Source organism: Macrotis lagotis, chromosome 8 (assembly GCF_037893015.1).
Source record: "Macrotis lagotis isolate mMagLag1 chromosome 8, bilby.v1.9.chrom.fasta, whole genome shotgun sequence".
Taxonomy (NCBI): domain Eukaryota; kingdom Metazoa; phylum Chordata; class Mammalia; order Peramelemorphia; family Peramelidae; genus Macrotis; species Macrotis lagotis.
Genome location: NC_133665.1, coordinates 51,957,292 through 51,969,414, shown reverse-complemented (window position 1 = coordinate 51,969,414; position 12,123 = coordinate 51,957,292). Strand labels below are relative to the sequence as shown.

At 35.1% G+C, this 12,123-nt stretch overlaps 1 protein-coding gene across 7 annotated transcripts in view; it reads left to right on the top strand.

Moving 5' to 3' along the window:
- NPRL3 (NPR3 like, GATOR1 complex subunit) overlaps positions 1-12,123 on the top strand; it is a 124,546-nt gene that overhangs the window by 29,645 nt on the left and 82,778 nt on the right. For 4 of the 7 annotated variants that reach the window (XM_074196978.1, XM_074196975.1, XM_074196976.1 and 1 more), the window contains one exon: positions 4,884-4,953. Coding sequence is in view for 3 of the 7 variants with exons in the window: in XM_074196970.1 (XP_074053071.1) it covers positions 4,884-4,953 (70 nt within the window). In the remaining 4 variants the exon portion in view is untranslated. Of the gene's footprint in view, positions 1-4,883; positions 4,954-10,622; positions 11,437-12,123 lie in introns of those variants that run through there. The other 3 variants (XM_074196969.1, XM_074196971.1, XM_074196977.1) reach the window with 2 other exon arrangements.

Sequence of the window (12,123 nt, the reverse complement as noted above, 5' to 3'; positions counted from 1 at the left end):
CCATGTTTTTCCTCCCAAATGAAGCTCATGTCTCTACCTTTTTTTAATTTGCTTTTTTTTTTAGGATTTTTTTTGCAAGGCAATGGGATTAAGTAGCTTGCCCAAGGCCACACATCTAGGTAATTATTGAGGGTCTGAGGTCGAATTTGAACCCAGGTACTCCTGACTCCAGGGCCAGTGCTCTATCCACTGCGCCACCTAGCCTCCCCCTCTTTTTTTTTAAATTTTTTAAATTTATTTTAAATTTATTTTTTAAGTTTTTGCAAGGGAAATGGGGTTAAGTGGCTTGCTCAACACCACACAGATAATTAAGTGTCTGAGGTCGGATTTGAACTCAGGCCCTCCTGACTTCAGGGCCAGTGCGCCACCTAGCTGCTTCCCCTTCTCTTTTTTTAAAGGCTACAGATAATGCTTTTTTTTCCCTGAACCACAAAACAATGAAAAAATTTTAAACAAGTTGCTTTTGTTGATTGAAAAACTTGCTAGCAAACACTTACTGATCTTTAAAAAAAAACTTATTGTTGGTTCTTTTTAAAGAAAATATTTTTATTTTTCTCCATATTCTACAATAATGAGAGGCAGTTTGTTTAATGATCACCGTTCATAGAGTCTGGTATTCCAAATGATGATAGAAGATACTTCAAGAGCTTCCTTTGCCAAATGAATTTAATACTTGTTCATAGAAGACTTTACATGAATGGTTCTTAAATCATGTATTGGAAAGTTTTGAGAATGAAAAGTTTCTAAATTGAAGTATCAAAACTATTTCATTAGGAATAGTATAGTGGTGGTGGCTAGGTGGCACAATAGATAGATAACTGGCCCTGGAGTCAGAAGTACCTGAGTTCAAATGTGGCCTCAGACACTTAATAATTACCTAGCTGTGTGGCCTTGGGCAAGTCATGTAACCCCATTGCCTAGCAAAAAAAAAAGGAATGGTATAGTGGAAAGAACACTAATTATGGAATCAGAGAACCTGGGTTTAAATCACAACTCTTGACACAATATATGTTAACTTGGACAAATCACTTAATCACCCAATGCCTCAATTTCCTGTTATATTAGGGGGTCTAAAACTAGCTAGTCCACAGGAATGGCATCAAACTTAGATGGAAAAGGGGTCCACTAAATTGTATATAAGGATCCCTAGAAAATCACATGTTACTTTGTATTTTTATATTTTGTAACTATTTCCCAGTTACATTTTAATCAGTTAAGTCCACACTCAGGAGAGGGGCATATGGCAGATCAGGTGTTTGACACCTCTGGTCTAGAGACTAGATGGTCTTTGAGTTCTGTTTCAAACCTGAAATGTCATTTGTCCATTTTTGGGTTTTTTTTACTTTGTTCAGCTATTTTGGTTGTATCCAAGTCTCTGTTCCCATTTGGGGTTTCTTGGAAGAGATACTATAGTGGTTTGCCATTTCCTTCTCTGATTCATTAAACAGATGAGGAAACTGATGCAAATAGGGGTAAGTGACTTATTCAGGGTCATAGAGCTATCTTTGTATCTGACTCCTAATTGAATTTGGGAACAACTTGGGAACTCCAGGCCTGGCACTCTGTTGTCTGTTGCCCCCATTTCTTGTGTAAGAAACCATTTTTTGGGAAAAGTCAATTGTTAGTTGAATTTTATTTTTTTTATAGAATGAAGAAATTCTCTTACTTTCTCCTCCCACCATCACCACAGTGCCCACATAAAGTGACCTAGTTTGTATGCCAGGTGTAATGTACAGTTTTAAAACTTAAGCAATAAATGTTATAAATATAGTAGAAGTGATTTTTAATTGCATGAAAAAGCATATTGAATTTTTTTAAAATACAGTTGATGATGCCAGAATTTTACTTGCCATGGGACAGGACTTCTGCTTGCCTTTTTGTCTTTGGTAGCCATTTTTGTTTGTCACAGAATTGTAAATAATTCCATATACAGTTGTCATTGAGTTCCTTACACTATAATAAATTTTCTTTTGAATGTTTATTGACAATTTCTTATCATGCCTTTAAAGTTTAAAGTTGCATATAAGCGATGAAGACCCTCTAATAGTAGTTCCCAATTTCTGATGTTGTATACCACTGGGAAATTCCACTGTTTTTACAAAATGTCTGCAAAGCTCTATGTCCAAAAGCTTTGTCATTTTAATTTGTTTTTAATGCTAACAAAATATTCTAAATGCATCAGTTTAATAAATAAATATATATAACACAGTGTCTATAGACTGAATGAATATATTTTATACATTATTTTATTTTTAAAATGTAGTTGCTATTGTAATTAATAAAATATAAATTTACTTAATAACATTAATGAATTTATATATATATAAAAAATGTATGTATTTATTGTCTCAATCACCATATACAAATAATGCAAATACTATCATGGATAGATACACAATATTTTTTTTTCATTAAAGAGGGTTCTTCTATTAGGAATAGGGAGAACTACTACTTCCTTTAAATTTTGTACGTGCTTAAAAATGTTCACATTTTAAAAATGAGGAAATTGAGGCTCCAAAATATCAATATTAAAATTCACTCATTTTGACCCAACTATAAAGTGTCAGAGGTAGGGCTAAATATAATTCTCTTTCTGTTGCATCACATTGCCTCCAAAAATCTGTTTTCAACAAACTTACCAAATTGCCCATCCAATGTTTTCAATGTCTTAAAAAATGTTTAATAGATACCAACTGTTTTTAACTTTGCAGTCTTTCTGGAAAAATGCCCTCTCATCCCAATTGGACTCTTTTAAGTAAAGAAAATCAAACAATCAAAAACATCTATACATTTACCCTATTTGAAAATGCATTATTTTTTGTATTAGTAGTTTTCTTTTCACCATTTAGCTTTTTTAAAAAATTGACATAGCCTATCAATTTTTTTTTATTGTGTAGAGACATTGTGTTCTATTAGATACAATACTGGTTTCAGAGTTAGAGAGACCAGACCTTAATTCTGGCCTTGTTTGTTTACTATTTATGTGACCATAAACAAATTACTTAACCTCTCTGAGCCTCAGTTTCCTTATCTATAAAATGAGGATAATAATACTAATAGTATTTGTTAATAATGTGGGTGAAGTACTTTGCAAATCTTAAAATACAATATAAATGTCAGTTTTTATTAAGCTGTCAATTCTAAATATATTGAGTTAAATTATCTAACTTATGTATTATATAGTCCAGAGATGGGGAGCTTTTTTATTCTTTGAGGAACAGGGATCAACAGAAAACTTTAGTTAGGTTGTTTTAAAAAAAACTTTTGACAGAAAAGTTAAAGTCATCTGATTTTTAAACTAAAGGGGAAATAAATTTTAAAACATGCTTTAATTCTATAATATAACTACTTAATGAAGAAGGAGGATAGTATTGTCACATTGTTGTTGTCCGGTCATTTTTCCCTTGTGTCTGATTCTTTGTGATTTCATTTGGGATTTTCTTGACAGAGATACTGGAGTAGTTTGCCAATTTCCTTTTTCAGTTCTTGACAGATAAGGAAACTGAGGCAAATAAGGTTAAGTGACTTGTCCAGGGTCATACAGCTAGTAAGTGTCTGAAGCTAGATTTGGATGCAGGCCCAGAGTTCTATCCATCTACTTATAGACAAATATACAAATAATGTGCCATGATCTTCTAATATTTAAAGGATTATTTTAGATGGTAGAGGGATTTTATTTTTTTTTAAATTTTTTTTGCAAGGCAGTGGGGTTAAGTGAATTGCCCAAAGTCACACAGCGAGGTAATTATCAAGTGTCTGAGGTCGTTTTTGAATTCAGGTCCTCCTGACTCCAGGGCTTGTATCCTATCCACTGAGCCACCTAGCTGCCCCTAGTAGGGGAATTTTTTTTTTTAGTTTTTGCAAGGCAATGGGGTTAAGTGACTTGCCCAAGGCCACACGGCTAGGTAATTATTAAGTGTCTGAGGCCGGATTTGAACTCAGGTACTTCTGACTCCAAGGCCGGTGCTCTATCCACTGTGCCACCTAGCCGCCCCCTAGTAGGGGAATTTCAAAAGAATATAGAATGTGACTCCTACTCTCAAAGAGCTTTTAATATGGTTAGGGAATGATTATCATACTAATTTTGCAACGTGAATGTAGTATATGTAATTTATACATTGCCATGTAGTGTATATAATTAAATGCTAAATTGCATGAAATGGGCTTTAAAGTTCTGTAAGAATTTTGAGTACAGGCCACATTGTGGACTGAAAGTTAGGGAAGGTGTCATTGAACAGGTTAAACTTTTCAAACATCCCGATGTCTATAGACCTCTGGTCACTCTCCTTCTTTCATTGTTCACTATTGTCAAATTCATTGCTTTTTTTGTTTTGTTTTGTTTCTGGGACAATAGGATTAAGTGACATACCTAAAGTCATATAGCTAGTAAGTATCAAGTATTTGAGGTTAGATCTGAACTCAGGTCCTTCTGACTCCAGGGCTGATGAAATTCATTATTTTTTAAAAACACCACTGCCTGTATCTGGGAGGTAGAAATGAAAAGCAACTGCCAAGAATATTGGTCAACAATTTCTTAATATAATAGTTCCTATATTTTTCTAGTGCTTTTTAGTTTTTGGAGTAATTTTTCACAGCAAATTTATGAATAGTTAGGTCAAGGATTATTATTCCCCTTTTTATAGTTGATAAAACAGAGTCCCAAAGAGATTGTGATTTGCTAATAAATTGTAGATTCAGGAATAGAATCTTTTGACTCCATATCTCATATTTTCCTCACTACATCATACTGAGGGAAAGATGGAAACCTGGGTTTAAAATATAAGTTTGGGGATTATTTGTGCAGTTAATTTGTCTGTGTTAACCTTAACTCCTAATTTAACATATTTAGTCTAAGATGTTTTGTTTCTTTTTGCCATTTATAGATAAGCCACGTAGCCGATATGCTGTTAACAACACAGGAGACAATACAGATGACCAAGATGGGGACTCTAGGTAAGATAACCTTCCAGCCTTTTCAAAAAAAGGTAGAGAAGGGGGCAGCTAGGTGGCGTAGTGGATGAAGCATCAGCCTTGGAGTCAGGAGTACCTGGGTTCAAATCCGGTCTCAGACACTTAATAATTTCCTAGCTGTGTGGCCTTGGGCAAGCCACTTAACCCCGTTTGCCTTGCAAAAACCTAAAAAACAAAAAACAAACCAAAAAAAGGTAGAGAATAAAAAAAAAATTAGGTGGCAAAAAAAGTACACAGCTCCCATGCCATCCTGATCCTTCTGCAAGTACCCCTGCATTGTTGTACTGGGGATAAAAAAAAAAAATCTCCTTCAAAGACCTTACATTCCATTGAAGGATACAGCATGTACACAAGATAATTTGAGGAGAATAAGAACATTAACAATAAGGGAGTATCAGGGAAGCCATCTAAGAGGAGGTGGCACTTGAAGAAAAACAAGAATGCTGAGAAATTCTTCAATGAAGCGGAAAATAGAAGAGTGATTTTTGGGAACAGCTAATGGTCTTCTTTGCTTGTAATGTAGTTTATGAAGGGACATAATTTGAAATAAGATTTGAAAAGTTGGTTGGAACCAGTAACTTTACAGGTGACAAGTTCATATACAGTTGGGAACCACTGACAGATTTTGAGTAGAGGAGAAACATGAACAGGCTTTGCCTTAGGGAGATTATTATAGAAGCCATGTGAAAGGTGGGTTGAAAAGGGGAGAGCCTGGAAGGAGGGAAACCAAGTATGAAGCTGTTGGAATGGTTGGGTGGAAGGTGATGATGTATGGAGAGGATCAGACAGGTGTGAGAGACATGGCATATATAGTCACCAACATAGGATAACCAGATAAGAGGTAGAGTTAAAGGGAGCGGAAATCTGTAAGGTTACGAATCTTGTAGCCTGGTAAAGTTGTGGAACCCTCACTGGAATGAGGAAAACTTAAGGTAAGGTTGTTTAATGCAAAAATTGATTAGTTCCTGTTTGGACCTTCTGTTTCAGACCTGATGAATTTGATGTTTAATGGAGCACCTTGGTAGAAGTGTTGTGTTCTTTGCATTGTGACTGGTTGACTTTTGACAATTCTTCTGCTTGATAGGACTGTTTGTAAACCCAGGGTGTCTTCTCCCTACTTTTGAGTCCTCTACTTGATACTTTGTTGTGATAGGGTGGTCACCTTGGACTATTAAAGCTTTTGCCAGAAGAGTGTGGTTTCTGGAAAGATTTAACAAACTGAAAAGGTTTCAGGTATGAACTTGACCACACACTTTTTCATTGAATGTGCTGGATGCTGGATATACAAAGAAAAAAAATTGAAGCAGGTCCCTACTTTCATGAAGCTAACTAGCCTAGTGTTGGGAAGATTCTTTACTGAAAGACTGACTACCAGGTGATAATTTTTTTTTTTAACTAGAGCAGTTCATGGTACTATTTACTTTAGTGAGAGCTATTGAGACAGTGTTCAGGTAGTAAGTACACTGAACCGACACTTTACACGATGTCTTTAGATGTCTTAATTTATTTGCTCTTTAAGCATACATTTTAAAAATACTTACCATATATCAAACCCTGTACTCGACATGAGGAGAGATACAAAATTTAGATAAGAAATTGTCCCTGTACTAATGGAACTTATATTTGGAAGGGAAAATAGACATAAATGTGACTATTATATATTATAGTATATTGTAGTTAAATGCAATGTGTAGTAAGTTGCAAAACAAAGTGCTGTTGGAGGATCCAAGGCGAAATGTTTTACCTTAGAATATACCTTCTTGAGATAAAGGTTGGAGTTTAGCATTTGTCTTTGTATCTCTATTGTCTAGCTAGGCATAGTGCCTTGCATATAGTAGGCCCTTAATAAATATTTGTTAAATTTAGTTACATTGTTTACAAGACTATATGACAATATTTCAATATTTTTCAATCCATGTTCAGACAGAGAGATACAAGACTCTGGCTGCTCTTTAACTTAAGGGTTCTGGGAGTGCCATATATTTTATTTCTTAGAGAAATGTTAAAAACATTGAAAATTCCTTATGAAATTAATTTTCATAGCCAACTTAAGCCAGGGAATGATCAAGATTAGCTTTATACCCTCTAGCGTGGGTTTGAATTGTGAAGTTTTTTTTAGGAAATAATCTATGCCTAAAATGAATGCCTTCCAACACTTAGAATCTGTGTTGTTGTTTTTTTTTTTAAGGTTTTTTGCAAGGCAAATGGGATTAAGTGGCTTGCCCAAGGCCACACAGCTAGGTAATTATTAAGTGTCTGAGTCCAGATTTGAACCCAGGTACTTCTGACTCCAGGGCCTGTGTTTTATCCACTACCCCATCTAGCCACGCCTAGAATCTGTCTTCTTTGAAAAGAACTATACAATATAAAGACTAACAGACTACCTTCTGTGGGGAGTGGGGGGAGGGAAGCAAGATGAGGGGAAAAATTGTAAAATTCAAAATAAATGAATAAATTTAATAAAAAAAAAGGCAAGGAACTATAAAATTGAGACAATATAGGTAGTGCCCTCTCAACATAATTTCTACCTTTTTCAAAATGATAATGATTCTCAATCCTAAAAATATGGAGAGACAACATAGTATAGTGGATAAAACCTTGGATTCAAGAAAACCTGAGTTCAAGTCTTGACTTGGATGCAGACCTGTGACTCTGGGCAAATCATTCAACTTCTTAGTGCCCCAGGAATCTTGCTAAGACAAAATTACAGGTTCCCTGGCTTCATTTGTCATTGGAGTTTCCACAGCAGGAGCTCCCCACACTGATGAAACCCTTTCTCCAAAAGAAACAAGTTTGATGGGAAACAGAAATATGACAAGGGGCTCAGCCCTGATCTCCCTGGGGAAATAAGCTACCCATATCTCTACCAGGGCTTCTCCAATTCTAAAGGACCCATAAAAGAGGAAAAAAAGAAAAGTTTTTCTCTAATATTACAATACCATGCCAACCAAATTGACTAATAGTTTTCAAGATAATTTTCATTCCTTTTTTCTGTCAAAACACTTCCCAAATGTATTATGGGCATCAGAAATGAAAAGTAAATATTTGTGAGAAAGTGCCTGGCAGTTTTGGAAGATAAAGCCATCTGAAGGAACTCTGCAACAACATGCCTGAAAAGTTTGGACAATTTTTTTTAAGTGAGTGGCCCTGTTAGAAATATTTGGGCTTAGGGGGCGGCTAGGTGGCGTGGTGGATAAAGCACCGGCCTTGGAGTCAGGAATACCTGGGTTCAAAAATTACCTAGCTGTGTGGCCTTGGGCAAGCCACTTAACTCCCATTTGCCTTGCAAAAAAAAAAAACACCTAAAAAAAAAAAGAAATATTTGGGCTTAGCTGGTTTTTGTTGTCAGCCTAGACAGTGGTTTTGTTGACTTTAAAGTATTAAATACCATTCTCTGAAATCTTAATGGTAAGTTTAATGTGAAGAAGGGTAGGTTTAACACAAAAATTGATCAGTTCCTGTTTGGGCCATTTCATTTTGGACACAATGAATTTAGAGTCAAGATTTTTGCTGTTAACTACCTTTGTGATCTTGGTCAAGTTACCTAAGCTTTCTGGACCTGTTTCTTTCTCTTTAAAAAAAAGACTATTAGAATAGTTGACCTCCAAGTTCCTTTCTAGCACTAACTCTATGATCCTGTTATATGAAAACCTCTTTTAGTTGTGCAAAATCTAAATTCTAATTCTACCTGTATCCCTGATTTTCCTCTGTGATCCTAGGGATCAGGATTCTTCTCTCTGACTGGATGTTTTTTTTTTAGCATTGTGGACTTGGTGATTCCAGTGTTTTCACACCCTTTCACTGTTGAGTGGAGATAATTCTCAACACTGTGAGGCCTGATGAGATAAAACATGGACACCTCTGAAACTGGAGGTCCTTCAACTTTACATTTCTCTTTTATGATGTGACTCTTTATCTTCAAGTCCATTGTTGTTGTGCTTTTCCCTGTTAAAAGATCTATGTAAAACAGCAAGCCAAAATCAAATCAATTGTATTTGTTATAACATGATAGTGTATAATGGTAATAATATAACTTTCACTTTGATTTTAGTTTTCTACATCAAGTGTCCAAAGTCAGCAAAAACTTCAGAAGCTTTCAGATTTTTTCCCCTTTTTTTTCTACTGACTAATCTGATTAGGTGCTGGAAAGGGAAGACTCTGTCTCCCTAGACACTAGTCAACAAAGCTATTCTATCTCAAACTCTCGCCCAGTTTCTTTATTTCATTTGGGGATTGCCCAGTCGATCTATTCCTTCAGCACACCTTTGTGGCACATCCATTGTATTACAGGCACTGCTCTGGAGTTTTGTAGATCCTTTATGTCTTCTATGGAATTTTCAGTTTTTGAGGCAATATCCTCCCAAGGAAACAATTGTGGAGATGCTGTGAAGAGTACTGTATTTGGAGTAAGAAGGTCTAGGTTCAGATTTCCACTTTGTCACTTAATGGGTGACTGACAGAGAATGTTACAAATGGACATCTGTTCCAAAGCTTATAGTCTTAGAAAGTTTCTTAAGATACTGAGATTCAGTGACTTGTTTAGGGTCATGCAGTCAGCAGATTTTCCTGCAATAGCAGAGGAAGTTTCCTGTACCTTTCGCAGTTCAGTGCTATTTCATATAGATCTTTTTACAAGGAGTTTCCTAGACCATCGGACTTACAGGTCTGGGGATTCCCCCTTTCAAAAAAAATTCCAGAATGCTATAAATTGATGAGATCTTAGAGTTTAATTTTGTAGATAGAGAAATGATGGAATAACTTGCTCCAAGGTCACACCAAATGTTAATGCTAGAACCAAGATTTGAACCCAATTCTTGATTTTTCAAGTAGTGCACTTTCTCCTATAGCATGCACCTCTTATACTTCATCTCTTTGAGACTCAGATTCTTTATCCATAAAATGGAGGTAATATATATATACTCTTTGTCACAGGATGATGTCATTAATCAGGGAGATGTTATAGGTAAAGTTTTTGTCTAAGTTATGTAATTCCCAGCTATTATTCTTTGTAATTCTTACTGTTTGTTCTCCTTATTTACAAGTTCAGAATATAAAAGTGCAGAGATATATAATCCTGGGAAATTTGCTAGGCATGTTTTCTGTTGTTTCATTTTTTAAATATAAAATAATTTCCCTGAGGTTTTGGATTATATTCCTTAAATAACTTTAGAAAAAGATCAAATGTATTATGTATCAAATGTATTACAAATGTGTTATGGGTATGAAGGGCTTCAAGGAGAAAGACTAATATTGACAAATATTATATTTAGTTGCTATATTTAAATGAGGGAATAAAGCTCTTTGAAGAATTAGGACTAATTCTTCATTCTTGTCTTCATATTATTACCACCCTGCCTCCCAAATTTGAAACCTGGGACTTTGAAGAGGGGTAGGGATATAATTACACAATTCTCAAAGGAAGATGTATTTGTAAGCTTTGTTGTGAAATGTGGCTAATTTTAAAAATATATACAATGGTTTCATCCCTTATCAATTATTTATCTTTGCTTTATAGCAGTTAACCCCCTAACAATTTGGTACATCTTCCAATTTTTAATGCTGTCTTTTTAAAAAAAATCTTATGTTACTTTTCATGGTTTATTCTTATGTTGTATTTTTGTTTGTTGTTGATGGTCCTATTCCCATTTCAGCGAGCAATGTCCTCTAACTGATGAACAATTGGTTTCAGGGTAAGACCAAAGCATTCTATACTGTCTTTTTGCCTCAACTCATGCTTTCTCTTCTCTTATAATTGTGCTTAATTTCTGATATTCTCTTGTTGATCAATGAACTAACGAAACAACGACAGCAACCATCACTCTGATGCTCAGTGTCAGATCTCCCCCAAAGGAGTGAGGAGGTCCTGCTAACATTTCTCTGCTTTCTTCCAACTCAGGTTCTTTTCTCTTCTGAGGCCTGAGGTGTTTAGCTATTGTGTATTTCCAGGAGAACCCAAGTGGATACCAAGGAAGATCTGGACAGGGCTTAGCTTTAACTACATTCAAGTTCTTAACCAATCCTTCCTGAGAAAATTTGAATAAATATTGGCATCAGGCTTTATTGTCAATATAATTTTATTATGGAGGAGAATAAGATGTTGTTTCTATTCCCAGAAGAGTAAATTTTCCTCCTGGTTTCTCCAGGTATATTTTTAAGGTATACTTTCTGTTCAGATTCTGGGTTTTAAGTGGGGGCTGATGTCAGTTTATTCCCTATCTTGGCTGCTACTAGGCATACCAGGAAGAAATAAATGCTTTCTCCTCTTAACTATTTATAACCAATTTCTCTTCAAATAGAAATGGATTATGTGATTTCATAAATGATAATCTTCATTTCTTTTATCCTGTATGTCCCTCTTACCACATAGTCCCATTTCTTTCTAGGAGCTTGAGCTGATGAAGTTGGAAAGTAGCAGTTACCTTGTCCCAAGTGCAGTGGGAATGGCATTGTCCTCTGATAGACAAGGTAGAGAGCTGGCACTATTAGAATAGGACACTGATCTTGGTGGCCCCTTTGTTCCCATCTAGACCATTTGATTCTTTGCCCCCTGAGATATCAAACCAAATCAGTATGCCAGGATGAATTAGTGGGTGTGTAAGTAACCTGAATTTTTTTTCCCAGGCAGGTTATTTTGTTCTTCTTATGGATACTTTGCCTGCATTTCTAATTAATTTCACAGTTCCTTTATGTTGATGGAGTTTTTTTGTACATTTTTTGGTACTTTTTTTGTACTATTACCGAAATGCCAGTCCTTTTCATTTAAAGAAAAATGGAAATTTCTTGGCATATATGTATGTTATTAATCTTAGTCATTCAGCTACTTTTTACCCTCTTATAAGAATTTTGCCAAAATTGTTTATAATTATTAATTTGATTTTATGTGCAAAAATATGTTGTTTTCAAACAGTAAATAAAGCAGAATATGTTGAATATTCTTGAACCAAATATCAAGAAATATCTTGAACCAAAACCCTTTCAGCATACCTTCTTAGTGATTTTCAGGGACTAATTAGAGGTCCTCTTTTCTTTAAGGTATGACAACAGAATAAAAAGAATTGCCTCATTACACCTAATTTTTCAATTCTTTATTGCATGTGGTCTAGAGAGGCCCATTTAAATCAGAGTCCCCATCTAAGACAATTTATTTAAAAC